Genomic DNA, 23,241 nt, shown 5'->3' on the forward strand with positions numbered 1-23,241 from the left:
CCGGCTGAAGGGACGAACAGGATTGTGTAGCAACAATTGGAATCACACATTCCAACATATTGCATTAGGCACAGGTGTTGAGGAACGTTCTTCCTTGAGATGTTCAGTTTGTGTTTAGAAGGGATAATCCTATTTTCTTTGGATCTCCCCCCCATTGACCAATGTGTGGTGCTCTGATCCTGAGATTGTCCAATTGTTCAATCACCCTCTTTCCCACCCTGGCCTCTGGACAACATCCATGTCATGCTTCGTACCAAGGATTTGATAGGAAGGACCCCCCTAATGATGTTCTAGAACTCGACTCTTTAAAAGTGATTCACTAGTTTAGCTAAGCAGGCCCTCTACTTACAAAGCCTAGTGACTCTTTTTAATATTGTACGGCAAAATATTTGTACTTGCTTGTTTTAGACTAAGCAAAGGGGTTTTTCTCTTCGTAACAGGAAAAAAAAAAAAAGAACTTGCTTGACCAGTTTGTTTTTTTTTTTTTGGCCAAAGACCAGTTTGGTTATTCATCGGGTTAAACTACGTTCTTGAGTTTAGTCTTTTTGTAGTTGAGTAATTGACCTTGTTTAGGGAATTGGGATCCTTTTTTTTTTTGGTAAGAAGGATCCTAAACAATAATCCCCCCATACCCCTCAGTTATACATTTAAGGGCTTATTGAGTAACTCAAATCATATGAGAATATCCATGGGTCGGACTGTATGAGAACTTGAGCCACTCTCTCCGTGTGGCTCACCAATCTTATTGGACAATCTTCTTATTATCCCGATATGCCGGAAACATCCTCCTCCTATTGGGGAAGAAAGGGACGTTTATTTTATTTTATTTTTTTGGTAATAAGGGACCTTTATTCGGTTCAAAGGAAAGAAGAGACAAGCTGCCTCTTGCTATAAAATTTTAACCCATGTCCCAATACATCTATAGATACCGTTTCCCGCGATTTGGTTGGATTCAGGTTGGTAAAGGCGATGCAATCACCGCCTTCAGGCACATATCGTCCCCACTCTTTGGAGCATTAGAGCAGTTTTACAGAAATATTTCGTGGTGTGACGAGCGATGAATCAGGAAAAACCAACGCCATTGATGCTTCTTTCTGGAGCTCGCGAAGAAAACGTCTCGAAGGTCCTTTTAATCGCCAATCACTTCCCGTAATCAACTTATCAAACTAGAAAATACCATACAGTTGTGGGATAAGGGAGAGAGGCAGACCGGAAAACAGGGTAAGATTGAAAACCCTAACCTTTTCCCCTGCACCGTAACATCTCTGGGTTCCTTCTCGACCTTAGGGTTTATTAGATTGAAAACCCTGGTAACGAGTTTCTTGGCGGATTCACGGAACCCTAACTAGGGTTTCGGTTTCCTTTACTCGGACGGATCGGTTGTTTCTTTTTAGGGTTTTGATTCTGCAACGTATGTATGGCTTCCGGGCCTATGGTCGGGGGAGGCGGTGATGGTTCTCGAGACAAGCATAGATGGGGAGATGGCAAAGTCTACACCAGAAAGGCTCATAATAAAGGTCCCAAGAACGCACCTCAACAGCAACCTTCTCAAACCACTGGTCCTGAGGATGGTAACTCGTCTCAGCAGCATCTGCATACACGTTTCGATGCTGCTTCCGACGATTCTTCGAGCCTGAATCGTCGTCAATCCGCCGCTCCTCTCACTCGTGAACCGCCTTCCGGTAATGGGCCAGTTCGGCCGGTTTTCCCTAGATTGGAAAATCGTGTCACGATTAACGTGTCGTCTCGGTCGAAGCAGGAGATGCGAGAGCTACGACGGAAGCTCACTAACGAGCTTGATCAGGTTCGGAGTCTGGTGAAGAAGCTTGAAGCTAGGGAAGTCCAACTCACTGGGTTTTCCGGTGGCGGTTACAGTCACTCACAGCTGTCTGCAAATGATGCTGTAGATAACGGTGGTACAAAAAGGTTGAATTCTGAGTTTAGTTCTCTTGGGCATCATGAGTCGAGGCCGTTGCACCAGCTTAGTATCTCAGTCGTAGAGAACAGCCAGGGGGTTAGTGATGTTGTTGAGAAAGAGAAGCGGACTCCGAAGGCAAACCAGTACTATCGCAATTCAGATTTTGTGCTAGGGAAGGAGAAATTCCCTCCTCCAGAAAGCAACAAGAAGTCGAAGTCTAATGGTAAGAAACATGGAGATGGGGAATATGGATTCGGAATGGACAAGCCTTCCATTCAGGCATTCAAGAGTTGCAGTGTCTTGCTTTCCAAATTGATGAAGCACAAGCATGGTTGGGTGTTTAATACCCCAGTGGACGTGAAAGGGCTTGGACTTCATGATTATTTCACCATTATTAAGCATCCAATGGACTTGGGCACTGTGAAATCGAGGTTGAGTAAGAATTGGTATATGTCTCCGAAGGAGTTTGCGGAGGATGTGAGACTTACGTTCAGGAATGCGATGACATATAACCCAAAAGGGCAGGATGTTCACGTCATGGCGGAACAACTTCTGAAGATATTTGAAGAAAAGTGGGCTGTTATAGAGGCTGAATACAATTTCAATACTAGGCTTGTGGCAGACCATGATGCTATGCTTCCTACCCCTACTTCGAGGAAGACCCTTCCACCTCCTCCATATCCTGAGATGAGAAGAACTCTCGATAGATCAGAGTCAACAACACTTCCCGTCGATTCTGGTCCGAAAGCTTCAAACTTCACCCCTCCAATTCCAACTCGGACCCCTGCTCTGAAGAAACCTAAGGCAAAGGATCCTCACAAAAGGGACATGACATATGAGGAGAAGCAAAGGCTCAGCACAAACCTGCAAAGTTTGCCTTCGGAAAAGTTGGATAACATTGTTCAGATTATTAAAAAGAGGAATTCATCGTTGTGCCAGCATGATGATGAGATTGAAGTAGACATTGATAACGTTGATGCAGAAACTCTGTGGGAACTTGACAGGTTTGTAACCAATTACAAGAAGAGTCTGAGCAAGAACAAAAGGAAAGCTGAACTCGCAATTCAAGCTAGAGCAGAAGCAGAAATGGAGACAGAGCACAATGTACAGGAAACGGTAGGTCTCTGAATCTCAACTTCTATAGTTTTAATACTCTTACTCGAGTTTGGTTGGTTATTTTTTGTTTTGAATACAAATTTTGACAGAACCCAGCCTCCGCAATGGTTGAAGCAGACAAGGAAACTAAAGGAGGTAAAAACTTTAATGACTCTAGTAGTTGTATTTTACCAATTTGTGTTACTGGCACTCTAATTTGTTGATTTGACGATCCCTGTAACTGTGTGCTGGTTGTTGCAGATGATAGGATTATTCCCTCTTCATCCCCTGTCCAAGCAGAGAAGCAAGGGGATAATGTGAGTAGATCAAGTAGTTCAAGCAGCTCTAGCAGTGACTCTGGCTCCTCTTCAAGTGGTAATATTATGAATTTCCATAAACAAATTCTGTTAGTAGTTCAGCATGCTAGCTTTATGTATTCAGTGATGCTGTTTGGGACTTTTCTTCATTGTATTGATCTGTTCACTTATTCCAATCTTCACTTTACAGATTCTGACAGTGAAAGTTCCTCTGCTTTTGGATCTGATGCGGGACATTCCCCAAGGACTTGAATCGGTTCATATCAGGTAGATTTGTGCTTTTTTGACACATTGTTGATGGTTGGCTCTTGTTTGATCAACAAATCCTGCTTGAATTGTCTATTAGAGCATCCACTTATAATTAATAATTTTGTGCTTGAACCTGTGAGTGTATCACTGATTTACTACATGGGGATTTTTATTTCATGCTTCTGCACAAATTGTCCATTTATTGATGTCTACCAACATATCCATGCAACTAATTTAATTTGTAGGAAAGTGAGCATTGTGTTGCAAGAACCATACTGACCTGCTACTTATGAAAATGATTGAATAAATTTAACTGATATATGGTGTCAACATTTGAATTATGGAACTCGACTCTCCTTGTCCATGGAATATGTCATGGCTTGCCATTAGGTTGGCCTTGAATTCTACAGAAGTTCTGTTTGATTGCTGTGTTGCTTTCTAATGCCAAGTTGTTTTCAGAACAGAAAGAAAAATGCTTGAATTCACTGGCTCAATTTGTTACAGTGGTTCTTGATAACATATTCATAACTGCCATGATATATCTCCTAGAGTTTGTCCTGTTTGATGGATAACAAGGGGTAGGTGAGACCCCACATGTTGTGGTTTGGGTTGACAAGGAAAGAGAAGGGAATTTATGGAGTATGCGTTTCAGTGGGGTTGGACTCATTAAAGTTGCTACTTATATTTTATTACCTACTTGTTGTTAGAAAACTGCTGGGCAGGTTTTTCTCGAGCCTAGGAAGAATGATGCATGTAAACATGAATTGGGTTGGGTTATTGGGGTTTTGGTCTAAGTGCAGTAGGTTTTCTTTGTAAGAGGTTACTTTTAGTGGGCTTATTCCTGTTTGGGGGAGTTCTAATTGTGTAATACCTAATCTGACTAGTTAGTAAGCTGCACCCCCCCCCCCCAAACCAAAAAAAAAAAAAACCCACCTGAAGGAAAGGATCCAAATACACTTTAGTACTCTAGGTACTTGTACGTTTTTTTTTTTGGGGTTGGGGGGGGTTTAAAGTGTGGAAGATTGCTGAGCCTTCCCGTTGATTTTTATATTTAGTAAGTGGTCAGGTGCTAAGGTATAGGGGTGATGGGATTTCAGTCTAGTTCCAAGTATGGTGCTTGGATCATATATGATTATCTTTCTGCAAATCTGATTTATGTTTGGTAATCAAATTATAAATGTCTATGAGTGAGGATTCATGTAATCAACCCCATGTAGTTGGGATAATGCTGAGTTGTAGTTGTATAGCTAAGTACCCCCATGGGGTTTCAAAAATTGATTTTTGTGCTGATTTGTTTTAGGTATTCAGATTTTGTTGTGTTCCAACTTAGTTTCAATTGTAATTCAGTTATAATGGTAGATATCTCTATAGGGTTTTTTTTGGTAATATTCTACATCGGATATCCCTATTTGCCTTGTACTCATCTCTTATGTGTCACTAATACAAATTAGATTCCCCAAATATCCTACTTGGTATCGAAGCCAATGTTTTTAGGATTTGATATCGAGAGTGTTTGAAGATCAAATACCACCACCAACCCTACCCTGTTCTTTTTTGGCTATAACACTCCATCACCACCTCCTTTCCTCTCTCTCTTTTTTTGTTGTGACCACTCACTGCCCTGCTACCTTCCTTCCACCATTTTGCCTCTCTTTCCTCAGCCTTGTTAGGTCGTCTTGCAGTTCCTAGCCCATTGTAGCAGGTTATTCTCTGCTACGGTTTCTTCAATTTTCTGCTTGGTGGTGAGCCCTCTTATTCCCACTCAGGGTTTTTTACACCCATTTATGGTTTGAATCCTTCTTCGACGAAGGATCTCTGTGGTGGTTTTTGTCTCCTTTTTTTTTGGGTGGAGAGTTTCTATGTAAAAAAAAAAAAAAACGATTTTTCTATGTAATGCGTACATAAGCAAAAATTGAAGAAATGAAACAAGAGGGGACGAAGAACTGAAAATTGACCTTATTCATGTAGGTAACGAAATGCGAGGTAATTTAATTCAGCGTAAGTTATGGAGGTCATCATCTCATAAATGCCAGCTATGAAGGCGGCTCTAATGTACCGTAAAAATGTAGCATGGAGAAGGGGAAAATCATGGGGGAGAGTTAACAAAGAGACGGGTAGGAAGAAGTCACATAAGCACAAAGTGATATTCAGCTGGCACTGGAAAATCCAACGGTTAGAAACAAGGGTAGTCATTTGCTGTTGCTGGAGCAGAAGGAGCTCTGAGGTTTATCTAGGGTTAGGGCTGTGGTCAGATTTTCCCCAGTCATGCGGCTGTTTTGTGTGTACGTGGTTCTCTGAGTGAATCGGGTAAGTTGAGGGGGTTCAACTTGTAAATTTGAAAAATTCTAATGACAATGACATAAATTTACGATTTTACCATAGTTTTTAGCTTTTCCAGCACTGGGTGTTCTCATTGCAAGGCCTCATGGGGGAACAAAAATCCTGGACAGGAGTTGGTGAGGTAGGGGAAGATTATGAGAACCTATGAACGGGTAGGAGTCCTTAGAAATTTTCTTTTTGAGTTCTGAACAGAATGTAGGGAAGAATTGATTTTAGGGGAAATTGCCTATGTCTACTAGAACTGTAAAAAATCCAAAATTGGTAACTTCAAATTACGTTTTACAATTATATAAATAACTATGTTGAAAGATTTACAAAATGTGTACGTGGCTAATAAAAAAAAATTTGACAAAACCTATAACACCCCCATCAGCATTCTTATCTCTCTCTCTCTCTCTCTCACTCTCTCTCTATTTGCATTGACTTAATCTTCCTTGTTTCTTACCTGTGTGCCCATGTCTTTCATCCTTCCCTGATTCTTTGGATCTCACTTAATATTCCTCCATCGCCTGCAAATCAACCCTTCTGTATTCCCTCTTTGCACCACCTTTCTCCCTTGCCCCTTAACTTGCACCTGCTCAGCTTACTCCACTGTCCAAAAATCTCCATGTGATTGTAGCACTAGAATCATATAAACCAATATCTAAAAAGCATGAGAAACTCAAGTCCTCTTTTCCCCTGAGATTTCTCTGATGGCAGTGGGGTTACTTTATTAAATCTCAATGGGAACGTGTGAAATTTCCTCTCTTCTGGAGGAACCCAGTGACTGAAGAACCATGGGATGATTAGATCATTGCAATGTAGAAAAGCAGGCAGTTTTACACCTCTGTAAGCCCATCACTTGGCTGAGATAATTTGCATGGGAGGAATGGCATTAAGCAGAATCTACATTACAGTTCATTCTTCGTCTAGTTAATTCGTTAACTTCAGTGATGTAGCCTCAATTGGATTGAGGGCCAGTAATGAAGATCTCTAAAAGATCCAACTCCAATTGAGTGGAAAAAGGATTAGTTTTGGTTTAGGGTGGTGGGATTTGAATCTGGTTTCTCTCGTGTGGTGGTTTGGAATGGGGTCTCTCTGGGTTAGGGATGATTTCTAAGGCTCCAGCCTAAGATTGAATGCTTGAAAAGATGAGGGGGATTAGTCAAAATCTTGTTCAATCTTGTGAATGGGAAATAGGCTTTATAGGAAAATTTGGGTGGTTAAAATTTGGAAGTGCAACCAAGAAACATAAAGCTATTGGTTATATTGACCTGAAACTTGGATTGAACTTCAAATGGTGTATAGGGATAATGCTTGAAGTTATAGACTGATCTGATAGATTGATGTAGATTTAACTTTGGAATTAGCGTTTCTTGGTGAATTCAAAATTTGAGCAAGTGACTAGATCTAGGGTTCGAGATATCTGATGTGGGCAAACTTTGGATGGACCTGATGGTGGTGGTTATGTCGACCAAAGATGGAGATTATCTGATGGTTGGGTTGGACTGGCTGAAATTTCATAAAAAGCACCTTGCTTGTGTCTTCTAGAAGATTCTGTTGTGGAGTTGCAGGTTTTACTCTAAGCACAGGTCGACGGGGTGCTTTTGGGGCTTTAAGGAAATTGAAATGGAAAGAAAGGGAATTGGGATGATGGATCTCCGTACCAGTTTTCAATCTTCCAAAGGTAGCAGCTTTTAGGGCAGATCCTCAGTCAAAGGTTGATTCCACAGCTAATTCGGGGGGTTGGACATGACTTACTAGCTCCAAGCAGCAGGTTGTGTTCCAAACACGTGTAACATGCAACTTAGATGTGGTTCAGGACTCACCAAGCTTCTGTCTAGATATTACTTACCAGACAAGATCTCACAATGGAGAACCAGGCTGCAGCTTTAGTTTCAAAGGTTGATTCCAAATAGCTAATTCGGGGGGTTGGACATTACTTACTAGCTCCAAGCAGCAGGTTGTGTTCCAAACACGTGTAAAATGTAACTTAGATGTGGTTCAGGACTCACCAAGCTTCTGTCTAGATATTACTTACCAGACAAGATCTCACAATGGAGAACCAGGCTGCAGCTTTAGTTTCACTCTGCAGAAGTCAATGTTTCAAGTCTGATTTTACTCTTCTGCAATGTGGTATTAAATACGGAAGTCAAGAAGTTATAGTAAAGGAATATAATTTCTTACCAAGATGTAACACGATGTGTAGCTCTTTGTGTGGGATTCTGAAGTAGCTAATTACAATCTTAAAAGACTCTTAGACCCTTAAATTAATGCAATAACTCTTAAATTGATTTGGACCAACATTGAACCAGTTCAAATGCTAAATAAGAAATGAACCAACTAATCAGGCCACAGTCGTCAAGCGGTCGCCTATGTGCTACTTAGGCATTCAGGCGCTGTGGGGGTTCTAGGCATCCAGGTTATATGATGCCTATGTGTCTTGTCTGGTGTCCCCTTGCTTTTCTTCACCCCCGAAGACGTCTTGTTGCCTAGATGCCATGGCTAGTATGCAAGTGTAATTTATGTGTACCACGTATTCAGCTTTTAATTTGGGCACTTTGAAGAGGTCCATTATGACTTAAAACTCGTAATATTGATAGCTCGTAACCTATCCAGCCCAACTCTGGGCTTATTAAGGAAAATAAACCTGAATAGATTCTGGATCTTTGCCAACCAGTTCATGTCCAATGAAATCATTATCCATGAAGGATCATATTCTGTAAGCAGGCAGCTCTATGCTATAGGAAATTTCTCCACGAGTGAAATGCCAGAAGCTAATTTTCTTTAAAGTGAAAACAGATGTTTCCATTAATATTTACAAAATAAGAAGAGCAGCAGATTGGAGAAACACCTTCTGTGTTTGTTATGTTATTGAAAACTTTAAGTGGGTCTGAATTCATCCTCAGCCAACTTCCACTGCCACCATGACAGGGATCCTTTTTCACCACTGCTGCAGTCTTATCAAATGTCTCTACTTGGATCTGAAGTTTCTAGCCTTATCTTCTCCTCTTACATGCCATTCTACCCGTATCTGGTTCTTCATTATTTCTTTCGATTCTTCAGTTGAAAAGAACCATTTGAAAAAAATTGAAATTCACTGATTTTCTTGATATTCTGGCTTTTTAATTTTCCCCCCCTTCTAATGAGTCCCTAACTAGTGTGGTGGCTTGAACATAGAGATTCATTTTGAGTTCATGAGCTTATTAATAAGATGTCACTGCTCACTGAATATTGATCTTCTCCAGTAAATTTATCAGTGTGGCATCTAATTTTGAAATTAGTTGCTTTTCCAACATTGGTCTGTCCTTGATCTGAGTGTCTAGCATACTAGGGCGTTGATAAAGATCTCAGTCTTTCTTTTGTAGTTAGGGGTTTTATTAACTTCTCCTGACCTCAGCCGAAGAAGTCTCAAGACTCATCAGAGATTTCAGAGGAGCAGCAGCTGTGAGAAGTAGAAAAAGTATTAATACAAATAAGACTGTTTGTGCAGGCAACCAAGTTTTATCTGCTGAAAGGGCAGGATTTCAACTAGATAGAAACAAATATATGCAGGTTGCGAGCTGGTTGGAATCTCTTACAGATGAAGCACAGAGAACAAGCACTGCATGGTGCTCCTTCATCAGGGGATATGAGTCCTACCACCTACTGCTCTGTGTGGTGCTATCAACCCGTGCTCTCAAACCCCTTTGTCCAGCTCATCAGATCTCCTTGCTGAACAGATTGTTGGAACATTGTTCAGGAACAGTGAATAAGATAGGAGCCCTTGTCCCTCTGAACTTCAGTAGTTTTATTTCCTTAAATATTGTTTGTTAATAAGAATCGAATAAAAAATAGCTGAAAATCAAATTGCAAATGGTTTATTTCAAAAACAGCGCATTAATCTTCAATGGTAGAAGACATTTTAATCTGTCTAATGTTGGATTTTTCAGAAATTGTACTGTAGTAAAAAATTGCACCAAAAGAGCGGTGAAGCATTCATTTGACGGTGTTTTGTCCAGGGTTATTTTTACAGCATTCACTGTGCACCAAATAGGGTTGACTGGAATATAATTCCCTTAATATGAATCTGATCTAAGCAATCTTGGCTTTGTCAGAGGCTGCTTTTGTTTTCTACCTGTTAAAAAAAATCCATGTGAAAATAAAATCCTTGGACCGGTCATTTTTTGTGGATGATATTTCACTAAATTGAAAGCAGTTTATTCACATGGGTCTTGTTTGGTTGTTAGGGGAATGATATATCCAGGATTGGCAACCATAGGGCCCTGGCTCAAATTCAGCCCACAATCATGCGATACTAAGAGCTGGCCGAGTAGGGCTAGTTAGTTGCAGCCTACTGTTAGGTGTCCATATCTACATTTATTTTTGAGTTTGTTACTGTTCTGGTCAAGTTATTGAGTCTCAGCCTGGTTAGGAGTCCGAATTAAAGAGGGAATTGCTTAGTTAGAATCAATTCCTTACAAGGATCCTAGATCTACTCTAGTTTTATAATTTGGATCATTCCTTGATGAGTTATGATGTATGATACAGTCCTCTAAGAGTCCCAATTGGAATCAATTCTCAAGTAGGATTCCTTCTGGAGGTTGGCTGTCTATTTTGCTAGTTGCATTTGTTTAGGAACTCTTATTTAAGAGCCCTTTTTCTAATTTAGAAAGTTAATTCTAGTTGTAGCCAGAATTCTAATCCAAATTGGATTCCCTAAGCTGAGTCCAAATATGTTTCCTAATTAGAGTCAAGTTAGAGAGTCCTAGTTGCATTCGTTTAATGTATGAGGCTATAAAAGAGCCCCCACACCTTGTAAATGATTCAGAGTTGATGAATTGAACGAAGAAGAGCATTGAAGGAAAATTTGGAGTCGTGGGAGAGTGCCTATGACCTGGGTTTTAGAGTTTTTACCATTCTGCAATTTAAGATTGTGTTTCTGCTTCCTTGAACCTGTGGCAGCTATTGAAGCTTCTAAACTTCAACTTTTTCAAGTTACCATCTACAAGTAGGTACAGTTAATCTCCAACCTTAGTGCTTCCCCTAAACCCTAATCCCCACAACTCTTATTTTTTTGGAATTTCTCTGGAATTTTGGACTTCTTCTAAGATCTAAAATTCAAGGTCAGATATACGTCAATTTAACCATTAGATCTGTCTCAAACGTTAGGAGCATCATAACCCTAGACCTAGTTACCTTCCCTCCTAATTTCAGCAATTTAACCGTTAGATCTGTCTCAAACGTTAGGAGCATCATGACCCTAACTGTAGTTTCCGTCCCTTCTAATTTCAGCCCAATCAGAGCAAACCCTATGATGTAACCCAGGGTCTGGGTTAGACTTTTAGGATCCTCTCAATTAGAACCAGCAGCAAAATAGGGTTTAAACCCTTGCTGTTTGGGTTTAAGTACAAGATAGTGGATTCAGAGATGGCTGAGCTGGCAGCATAGTCTCCTGAACATGCCCCCTCAAGTGTAAGAGGGGCATCACCGTGAGCTTGTCTCATAAAGAGAAACCTAGAACAAAAAAGTCCTTTGAGGATATCAGCGAGCTGATCAACTGTAGACACATACTTTCTAGAAAACTGCCGAGAAGACACTAATTCTCTCACAAAATGGAAGTCAATCTCTACATGGTTGGTCCTAGCATGAAAAATCAGGTTGTTTGTCTTTATGTAGCTCCTATATTATCACACCAAATGAAAGGAGTAGAAAGAAGAAAGGCACCAATCTCTAGAAAGGCACCAATCTCTCCTAGCAATGAATGGACCCAAAGAAGCTCAGTAGCTACAGAAGCTATTGCCTGATACTCAGCCTTAGTCGATGAATGAGAAACTATCTTTTGTTTCCTATGACCCCAGGAAATAAGATGATTGCCATAGAGACACAATCCAATGATCGATCGGTGATCATCAGGACATCCTGCCTTGTCAGCATCAGAATACCGGCAAGGGTCATAGTAGAATGACGAGAGAAGAAAAGACCCAATGTAGAAGTGCCCTGAAGATGACGAAGAATCCATTTAACAACACTCCAATGTGCATCAGTAGGCAGATGCATAAATTGGGCGACGTGACTCACAGCGAAACCAATATCTAGACGAGTGTTTGCTAAATATTGTAAAGCTCCTACAATGCGTTAATGGTTTGTCCCATCAATGAAAGGGGTACCATCAGAAAGAGAGAGAGAGAGAGAGAGAGAGTGAGAAACCTCGGAATCAATGGGAGAAGCCACGAGACTTAGCATCGCTCATCTTAGCTCCGGGCAAGTAAATCCGATTTATACCTGTTCACGAGAAAGAAAGAAAAAAGATCCTTAAAAGTCCTCTTAGCTTCTATAACCAAGAAATAATGAAGATCACCAAGATCTTTGATTGCAAAGGCCGAGGCTCGAGCCTTTTGTAAATAAGAGATAGCTTGTTACATCCACCCAGTTGGTACCCTATTTGGAATACCCGAGTGTATGATGCACAGATCCGAAGTCCAATATTTGAGGAAATCATCCTCCCACATTCACAATAATATGATCAAGAACAAGATTAAATCAAATGTTAACTTTATTAATCAAAAGATCAAGATAAGGTTCAAGAATACAATCAGAGTGCGGAAAAAGATACCAATAGAATAAATCAAAATGTAGAGTGAGGCGGGAACTCACTCCACAGTAGCAGCGGAAAAGTAGATCAAAAGCAAAAGAAAGATTACAACCAGTTCCCAAAAATAAAAGGGATACAAACAACTAAGGTCTTAACGAATCTATTAAAGATAGAAAAGAGAATGAGACGATGTCCTATCGTTGGCACACAGGTGCAAGAGTCGAACTACTCCTGATAAGCATCAGTCTCGTACTGGTAGTCTTTACCGACGTAGTCGCCGTAGCCAGTACCTTGAGTACCATATGAATCATTAACTTGGTCTTCATAGCATTGACCATTATAATCAACAGTTGTAGTACCTGCAATAATGTCTAACAAAGATGTTGCAAAAAGGAGTGAGTTCAAAATAACTCAACAAAGCAGTTCAATCCATAATAACATAATAACACATGATAGCAAATCATATCGAATGCAATATGATATGAAATAGACAATGCAGATATGCTTCTAACTCTATGCATCTTTGGTCTCTATTGGTAGATATGCTTTAAGTCATAGCACCATACTCCCATGGGTAGGGTCCAAAATCACTCTCCCTCAACCATCTCTGTATTTTTTGGGTTCTCTGATTGGAAAATGGGTTCTGCATCCCTCTTGGACATTCCTTGGCTGGGGTTTAGGTCAACACTCTCTCACGCCTCCGTTCAGTCTGAGTACTGGCGCATGTCAGGGTTAAGCCTAGCCAAATGCAAGTCTTCTACTTAGTTATATCAACTTAGATCCAGATACTTCCATTCCTCCCTCACGAGATCCTTTTTGGTATCCTTCTCCTTAGAGTCGGTGTATCCTATGGCTGCAACCAACTCGGACGACGGACTCAGTAACCCTATTGGTCAATTACATCAAGTTAACAGGATGTTCCGATATCTTCTCACTTGTCATTTCAACGGTCTTGATGTCCAAGGGCCCATGTTCCACTTATGCAACTGTACCAATGAATGGCCTCTCACGGATATTACGCACCGGTATTGAGTGTCCACAATGTGATTCATGTCCTCATGGATATTACGCACCGCTATTAAGTATCCTCAAATCCCCATTGCTGCCACGGTTTGCTCGGACTTAATTCCCTTCCGATTGGGTTTGATATAACAGGGACATCCTAACCAAACACTTCAAAACATGCCCTAGGTATGTCAACCAGTAATCAGGGAAAGCGCCAAGGGGCACCATAGGAAAATGTCCCATACCACCTCCACTAGTGTCCAACGATAGAAATACCAAAAGGGCATTCCCCATTCCTCAATCACAACCTAGGCCGTCACATTTTCAATCGGTCATTCACAAGCACAACTGATAATATAAAACATGAGTAAGTAATCATTCTTACTTAATTGAAATAACAATTGAATTATAAGAACAAGTACTACTGTAGTTGAAGAACTACAGTAGCAATATAATTATAAAAACTAAATACAGCAGTAATATGATCATGTAATCTAAATCAAATACAACCAAACATGTATTTTAGGCTAGTAGGGATCAACTGTCCTTACCTTAAGTAACTTTGTGGAATTTCGTAGAATAATGAGGAAGAGGTCCAAGACTAGCAATTAAACCCTAAACAAGCATATAATAATAATAATTAGGAATAAGCCCTAGAAGATTAGAAGTCAAACGGATCGAATCGGACGAAAAAACAAGCTGCTGTTACGGTTGGCAGCTTGGTTGGTCGATTGGGCCAAGAGACCAACCAGTAGACCAATGGGGTATAAAACCCTAATTTGGTCATAATTTCTTCGTTTGAAGTCCGATTGCTCCGAAATGCGAAGGGGAGCTTCCTAGAACATATTAAGACTGTCTAAGAAGTTCAAAGCATCAAATCATGGTCAAAAGATAGGATCTTGATTGAGCCATAAAATTAGGATTTCATCACATATAGTCCATGGCTCTCATGGAAAGGCTAGGGAGAATAAAGATTTACCCTAGGGAAGAAGAGTAGAAATACATATTTAAGAAAGGTGTTGGGGAGGACGCAATGAATTAAAAGTGGATTTGGATTCCCCAATTTGGATACTCTTTTATGAGGGATACCCAATTTGGATAATCTCTCATGAGGGTTACCCAGTTGTAACTCTCAAAATAGCCCAAGGTAGGTTTACAAGGAGTAAGGAAAAGATATAATTAGTATTTCAAAATCAAGAAAAGCATTGGGGAGGATCCATCAAATTAACAGAAACATTAGTTTTACCAATTTGGTTACCCTCTCATGAGGGTTACCCAAGGGCTTCCTCCTAGAAATCAACCACTTAACAAATTCCCAAGGTAGGAAAGGAAAGGGATTCACCCAACCAATCATGGGGATCCAAGGAAAGGTTGTAACACTAGTGTGAGACTTTTCCCACAATCACCAACTTGGTAGGAAAAACAATAATGAGGGAGTAATCAAGAACTCAGGTAAAATCAAGAAACAAGAATATCACCATATGGTTTCAAGAATATAGAGTGAATGGGGGATTCACTTTATGGCTAAGAGAATCAAAGAAGAGGCCTTTACAGTAGTGTAATACCTTTCTCATAATAAAGTAATCAGAAATATAGAAAAAAGAATAAATTAAAGAAGAAACGAATCGATTACTAACCTTTTAGAAGAAGAACCAATGAAGAAACTCGAACAGATGCTTGAGGATCTTCCTTGGCTTTGGAGGAAGAGGTTCTAGGGTTCTTTCCACATTCTCTAGAGGTTTAGAACTGATTGTGAGTGAAAAACACGGAGTTCCCCCCTTTAAATAGCATAAAAAGTCCTAAAAATACCAGGATTTCCAATTTTGACCTTACAGTACCTGTTGGTCGACTGGCCATTTGACCAATCAGTCGACCAACCATGTCAGTAACTCCAAAGCAGGGATTTAATGGTCCAAACCTCAATAACTTTGGATGGGTTTCTGTCAACACATCAAACTACTTACCTAACATTGAGGGATGCCTTCAAACCATGTCCAAATAGGTTCTAAGTCCAACAACCAGGCTCTCCTTCATCAATGAGTAGTTTCTTCTCCAACTCAGACATGGTTTTCAAGTATAGAGCACCATCATCAATTTCCATGGGTTCTGGATCCAACACCATGTCTTTTACTGAGATGGCCCATAGTTGTCTTCTTCCTTTACTTTGGGTCCTTGAGCCTACAAACAAATAGGGTTTCCGGGTTAGGGTTAGGGCTGCATTTCACATAGCTTCTAGATTATTATTAGTGACAAGTATGTCATCCACATAAATGAGAAAGTATGTCACTTTTGAAGTCTTGTAGTAAAATAGAGATGTATCAGTGCGAGAACCAACATATCCATGAGAAACAATTAAATTAATGAGTTATCCGTATCAGGCCCATGGAGCTTGCTCCAGACCGTATAAAGACTTCTTTAGATGACAGACATGCATAGGATAGGCTGGATCAACAAAACCACTAGGTTGCTTCATAAAGATAGACTCTTCTAAGTCACCATGCAAAAATGCATTAGACACATCTAATTGACATTGGCCAATTGTTGGTGATGGCAAGAGAGAGAATAATCCGTATGGTGGTGTGTTTAAACTTTAACCACAGGGCTATAAGTGTCACTGAAGTCGTACCGTGGTCTAGTGAAATCCTTTGGCGAGTGTGTGCCTTGTACCTCTCTATAGTACCATCAGGGTCTTGTATGATACGAAAGACCCATTTACATCCTATAACAATTTGTGACTTGTCACGAGGAACCGATACCCATGTACCATTATAAACTAATGCATTAAATTCATCATGCATAGCCTGCTTCCAATAAGAAGAGTTTGCAGCTTCAGCATAGGTAGAGGGTACTTTCTCATCTTCTAGTGCTAAGAAATTCATTTTTAATTTGGGTTTTTAAGACCCTGTTTTTGAGCGAGTCAGCGTGTGATGAACCAGGGCATTAGGCATAATCTGGGTTGAATCATCAGTGGGCAAGTCTGGAGTTATACCATCACTAAATTGTCAAGTAGACCATCCAAAGTAACCGGCGAGATCATAACCCCTCAACTGAGGAACAAATTGGGATTTCCACAAAGTTGTAAGAGTTAAGCTTAATGGGTAAGGCGGTTGCAACATTGATGGAAATTAGGGCACAATTTGGGGACAATGCAGTCGGAGAAGAGGATGATGGCAGAGACGCCATCTCAGGAAAGAAACTAGGGAACTGCCCAAGGAAATAACCTGATACCATGTAAGAAGTAATGTTCGTATGTATTGATATGTGAAGTACAACAGTATTTATAGGTAAATATAATCTAACAACTAAGAATAAGATAGTGAATCAGAGATGGCTGAGCTGGCAGCATATTCTCCTCAACACGCTTCCAAGAAGACCACGACATTATTTTGCTCCAAACTCAGAAATTTTATTCATCAATTCAAGTTGTCTTACAATGGAGTAGAGGAGGCTATGTATTGCCTTACAAGTGGAGGGGACTTGGACTTTAATAAGGAAACCTAACTTGACTCAACTAGGATCCCCTTTACAACTCAATAACCACCACAAATAAAAGAAACCATCTTGGAAAATAATTACTTATTATCCAAAAGGATTCATAATTTAAAATAGATTCTAATTGGGACTCCATCTTTAACTCTAATTTTGACCAAGTATTTTGACCCCCAAAACTCAATAACCAACTCTAGAGGACTCCAATCCAAATTCTAAGGAGTTGATATGGATACCTAACAATTAGGAGATCAAATTGGACTCAAGTTGTGGGATCCCAACCTAACTGGGAATCTGACCTACACAAGGACTCTCAAATATCTTGAATAATAAACAGAAGAATAAAATAAAAATAGATCTAAGCTAGACAACACACTGAACTCAATGGTGCCCAGACCTGAGATACCCAAGCTATGTCAAAAATGACCAAAATACTCCTATAGGGGTCCGACCAGCCTTTGGTGTGCCCATTGGGCCTGGGTTTTTGGACCCAATTATAGGGTGGGTCAACCTTGTTCACTTCACCCTAACCCTAACCCCTAACCAAGAGTCCTAAACCAATTTGGAAACCTAGTTTTTGAACCCTAGCGTTAGGGAAGTAATCTGAAATTACAGAACAATAAAACAGAATTAATTCTTTCAAGTTTCAGCCTTAATACAGCCTGGCCGAACCCCATATTCTGCTCCAAACCCATTCCATTCTTAACCGTAGACCTCCTAATCCTAGACCCAAGGTTTGGAAGTCAAACAAGCTCATCTGCGGGTGATGTTAGGTCAGGTACAGCTGCTGTCTGCATCCGAAACTTAAGTATAGAACATTCAAACCCTAATTCAGCTAGGAACGCTAAACCACAGGGTAGATTGGAGTTCACCTAACTGCTGCCCATTGTGAGCTGGCTAAAGATCAGACCTGAAACAGTGATGCTTAATGCTAGTTGTACTACTGGTTCTATTTGAGAGGATCATGAAGTCTGGCCCAGACTCCAAGTTACATCAAGGAATTTAAGGGAAGGGGGAAAGGGAAGGAAGCTTTTTCATACTTAAAAAACAGAGTTTTTTGTAATCATTTCTATTCATTACTTTGTGTGATTACATGACGAATTCCATATCATCCATATTTGGTCATCAAATTTCTGTTTACTTTGCATGCATTTTCCTTATGATTTTGATAAGTAAATAAAGATTACATTTGAAAATCATTACTAAATATTGTATGAAATTTTTGTAGCTTATCAAATATCATGAGTGTCATGATTACAGAAGTTACTTTTTTTGTTTAAAGAAATTTCACTTCCTTTCCCTTTACTTCCCCTTGCAACCAAACAAAGCCTTACAGATGAGACCATATCTTCTAAGAGCAGTATGAACCAATTATGAGAATGGACACACCCATACAATGAACAATTCCTAGAACTGTAGAAATCAACTGTATATTTTGATTGTTTTAAACTATTAGTAGTTTCATTATTCAGTTTTGTTGTCTTCCAGTTCTGTTAATTTTTTGTTGACTCAGTGATGTTTAATATTGATTTTTTGATGACTTGATGTGACTAAATGTTGATTCTTGATTACTTGGTGTAGCTGAATGTTGATTTTTGATGACTTGTTTTGATGTGGCTTAATGATTCCCTTTTCACCTTGACAACTATTGGAATTTCTTTCCATTTCATTTTTGTTCCCTTTACTCTGTGGTGAATCTTAACAAAAATGAAATATGCTAACGTACCAAGAGAATGATATTTGTTATTAGCACTAGATTAGTGGAGGTTTCCATGGTCAATTTTATTTTCATGCAAATTGCTGTGATGTCATTGCTATCCCACATTCATATGCTTTATTTGTTGGGAGTTTATGAATGCACCATATGCTGCCCCATATGAAAGGAAGAATTTCTTTTGGTGCAAAAGTTGCCATTGCATATGAAATTGGGATTAGCCTTGTGTAAAAAATGAATTAGTGATAATATTTTCCTTGATCACCAAGCCTTCTAATATTGGAACACATTTTCAGATGATGATTGACATGTTTTGAAGAGGCTCGTAAAAAGAATGAAAAGCCAGCAGTGTGGAGAAGGTCTCTTTTCCTCCTTTCTAATAAAAATGCTTTTATTGATCATTTAGAAAATATATAATCAAGGATGGGAACTATTGCTCAAATGAATGATGGCCAACACCAAGATCTTTTATGTAGAACCAACATAAATGGGTGCAAGAAAAGGTCTTTTGTGATTTTCAGTTGGGGAGTGATGCTTCTATGGGATGTTTTGATTCTAGAAGATGAATAATCCTAATGGGTTGATAAGATTGCTGAGCAATCAAGACAAAGGCTAATAGGGTGGTTTCTTGAGATGGGGCAATATGGGGCAAAACCTTAAGAAGGGAAAGAAAGGCTTTTACATGTAGGATCAGGGTGAAATTTTGTTCAATCCAGGGGTGGTATTGTATAGGAGATGCCAGCTGTGTTAGTTTTGATTTGGATGGGTGGATCAGGAGATATGGGATTGTTGTATTTAGGTCCTCAAGAATTCAAAAGTTCAAGAAAGCGTTGGTTTCCAAGGTATTAGTTGTCTGATAGTATGGGGCCTTGGGGTATGATTTCGAGGCCTAGGGGAGGCTTTGGTGTGAGTTTGATCCAATTTTAAATGACTGAGTATGAACATAGGGCTGTTTGAGAGAAACTTGAGACAGCAGGAGAACAGGATTTGGTTGGAGTTAATGAGGCTGGATTTTTGACCAAATGGTAGGCCCAAGGTGCTGTAGGATTCCTCCAAATCTGCAGTTTCTAATGGTGGGTTGGCCGGAGTTGAAAATGGTTAAGGGTTGGGCTGTCCAAATGTTGTAATGGAACTTTGAACAAAGAATCTAGAAAGAAGGGGCTGGGGCTGGATTCTGCCTGGGTCCCCAGGTTATTTAATAGGAGTGGTTTACTGTGGTCCTTAATCCTCCAAGGAGGCCCCATTGGCAAGTCCAGGCTCCGAGCTATATTCCAGAAATAGTTGACATCACCCTTCCTTCTTGTATGTATTTTTAACGTTGAGTACACCCTCAACCATATTGTCCTTACTATTTATTGGCACTCACCTGTTGGTGCTTGGTTTCCAGCAGTCCAATCAATCAAAATTAAATTAATTAACTTCTCATGTGGTGCATAACTTGCCTGCCCTCAGTTTCTCTACACCTTCCTGCTGCTTGTATCATGATTCCTTGCAACCATCACCCCTGCGTTGTGTAGAATTCTGAAGGGCATTTTATCACCTCGTCTATAGGATGCATAACTACAAATCGAAAGCGATGCAACTTTTGTATGTTCTGAGGTAGAGTTTACCGTACTACGGTATTGGTGGCACTTGGTCAGTTTGTCACTGGATTGGTTAGTTGGGTCGACCAGCACAAATAAAATGAATAACTAGTCACACAAATGTTAAGAATGAGTTTTTTTCTGTAATTTGCTTGTTATGATATCCAATCTTGAGTATGGGATTGTTAAATGTGGTTTTAGGAATTCTATTTTCGAGTGTTTGTTGCTCTTTAAAATTCAACACATTTCCGCATTCATTATTTTTTAATTACCCAACCTTTTTGCGCCTTTGATCCTGTATCCACCATGCGATAGTAATTGTTGTATGTGGATTCCCCTTTTTCTTTTTCCTGTTCTTTTTCCTGTTCTTTTTCAGTATGCTGATAAATGACGTATACTAAGTCTTAAGTGACTTGCATTTCAGATGTAAATTATACGACGGGAAGTTGGTGGCGCCAAATGATTCTTAAAAGATGGTATTTCTGGCAGTTGCATAAGATGGTTTTTGTGAAGCAGACAATCTTAAAGCTTCTGACCTTCCTGGTCCAATGAATTATGTTTGTTTTCAAGTTGCAGAGAGGCTACAATCGTTAACTTAATTATTTTTCTTGCCGTAACTTGAAACTTCATCTTCATTTGCAGGTACATCACAGCTTGTATGATATTGTTAGCATATAGTCGTAACGGTTGGTTTGCATTGTGTAGCAAATGTACATTGCTAACTTCTGCTACTCATTTCAGTATGCCGATACGTGCTAGGTTTTATTGTTGGCTGCAATTTTTTAGCAATCAAATTGGAAAGAGTTAGGTTTATTTCTCCTGGATCGAAATTTTTGGTGTCTTTTGTTTTTTCTTTTTTTCCTTTGGGTGGGATCGTCATATGAAGTATTCCATGGTGGCAGAAGTGCAGAGAGATTGCAATCCAGTGCTGGGTAGAAGTGTCTGTATATATATGGTTGTCTGTAATGTTAATTCATAACGTCTTCATAGAAGATATTTCGTCTTAGGCTGGTGTGAGTATGTTCCAAGTCTTTTAGCCGTTTCACAGTTGTTCTTTAAAAAAAATTAAGCCCATCTATTATTACAAAAAGAAGAAAAACAAGTAGCCCATTTATGAATCCTAGGTCTGATATCATTTGTCTTTTGTAAGAGTGGCTGGATCATTTCCTTGTACAATAATGATCCAAAAACTCCAAAAACCAATCTATTGGAATCATCAACCGGACTCACAACAGTAGTAAATTTCACTGAAACTGCAATGAATTCTAAATGATTGATTCCTATACTGTCTTGGACCCACAGTGTGGGGATTTATTAATTATTTTATTAATAAATCATGTGCCCAAGGGCAAATCTGAAAAAATACTTTTAGGCGGTTACAAAATATAAGGGTATATTTGTTATTACTTTATCACTTGAAAGTGAATTATTCGTGGGTGAAATTTTTCAAAGAAAGGCGGCTCTCATTTCTGTCTCCCTCTCTCTTAGAAACGCAGGAAAGGTTTCCTTCCTTTTGCTTTAGATCTCCATACAATCTATCGACGACATTTGGGTTGTGAAATTTATTCCCTTTCTTAGAGATTGTGGGATCACACTGGTGAGATTTAGCGGAGGAACGAGGACGTGGAATTCAGATTACTTCCGCTGTGGTAATTCTATACTCTGGAAAGCGAATCCAAGTAAGGATCTTTCCCCTATCAATTAATTGAATTGAGATATATGAAATTAATATCCTACATTAGCGTCAAAGCCATATCTCCCACGATTCTCGATTCCTCCCTATTGTTTATTTTTATTGAATGGATCCAATGTGAGGATCTACGGTTTAATAGGAAACCTATGGGAAAGTTGAGAGGGTTTTTAGAGACCAATATTTTTTGCTCGGATCCGAGTGGGAGGATCCTTTGATTCCCTTAAGAAAAAAAATTACATGCATTGATGATCCATGATAAATGTTTTTTGTTCAATGTTTATTGAATTTTTCCATGCATATTTTGGATGAATTTTTGGGAGAAAAATCTTCATTTTTTTTTTCTTTTTCTTTTTAATGTTCTGTGGAACTGAAATTCGTTCAAAGGGAAAAGACATTCATTTGGTCACTGGGGACTAGACGAACTCCTAGACAGTGAGCCTTCTCAGAATCTGTTTCAGACGGATTGTCAGATGGCGATCCATCTCAGAGTTCGTCTGATCACAGTGGACCAGACGGAAAGTCCGTCCAATGAGATGACAATCCATCTGAGCAAACAGACTCCCAGACGGTGAGCCGTCTCAGAATCCGTCTGATCACAGTGGACCGGACGGAAAGTTCGTCTGGTGAGACGGCAATCCTTCTAGGCAGACAAACTCTCAGACGGTGAGTCGTCTCAGAATCCGTCTCAGACGGATTGTCAGACGGTGAGCTGTCACGAGAATCCGTCTCGGATGGATTGTTAGACGGCGATCCGTCTCAGAATCCGTTTGAGAGTTTGCCCAGTTCTAAATGTGTTTCTAACTTACTGAACACCAGTGGCCCGACAATCTGTGTGATGTTTGGGCATTGAGGGCCTAATAGGGCTTAGTGGGAGCTAATGAGGTAAAAGCGTTCTGTGTGAACCACCTCATAGCATAAACATGATTGGATATTCTATTTTATTAAAACTGTTTTATTTTATTAATCATGTTTCTAGCATAGAATGAAACTAGTGTATAAGTCTATGTGGGTTTGTATAAGAATTTGATTGAATGTTTATTAGCATCTCTTTTGGTTTAAATGGTTATCCCATAGGTTGATTATGCCAGTGGGATTTGTTATTGTTTGTGTTTTGTTTTTTGCTAGAATAGTTGAACTCATCATTGTATATATTGTCTCCAGTATAATGGCTGCTACAAAGAGCATAGTTGCTGACCTCACGAAAGAAGATAAACTGAATGAAAGGAATTATGACCTCTGGCACCGAAAGGTGCAATATCTCCTGGAAGAGCAGGATATGCTGAAA

General features: G+C 39.6%; 1 protein-coding gene across 2 annotated transcripts; it reads left to right on the forward strand.

Annotated features, from left to right (window-relative positions):
* Positions 1–910: 910 nt before the first annotated feature.
* Positions 911–21,698, forward strand: LOC149024264 (transcription factor GTE4-like). 2 transcript variants are annotated; one of them, XR_016171616.1, is made up of 6 exons: positions 911–3,034; positions 3,124–3,169; positions 3,275–3,388; positions 3,521–3,597; positions 18,977–19,039; positions 20,688–21,698. XR_016171616.1 is itself a non-coding variant. In XM_089144576.1 (5 exons), the coding sequence occupies exons 1-4, from the start codon at positions 1,418–1,420 to the stop codon at positions 3,580–3,582; spliced, it is 1,839 nt and encodes a 612-aa protein (XP_089000702.1). In that variant the 5' UTR covers positions 912–1,417; the 3' UTR covers positions 3,583–3,597; positions 20,688–21,694. The 2 variants fall into 2 exon arrangements, 1 of the variants encoding a protein (XP_089000702.1); XM_089144576.1 differs by lacking the exon at positions 18,977–19,039 and having other exon boundaries at positions 912–3,034; positions 20,688–21,694.
* The last annotated feature ends 1,543 nt before the right edge of the window (positions 21,699–23,241 follow it).

The sequence above is a fragment of the Hakea prostrata genome, chromosome 2 (genome assembly GCF_041222555.1).
Source record: "Hakea prostrata isolate BN-2017 chromosome 2, UWA_Hpros_2, whole genome shotgun sequence".
NCBI classification, from domain to species: Eukaryota; Viridiplantae; Streptophyta; class Magnoliopsida; order Proteales; family Proteaceae; genus Hakea; species Hakea prostrata.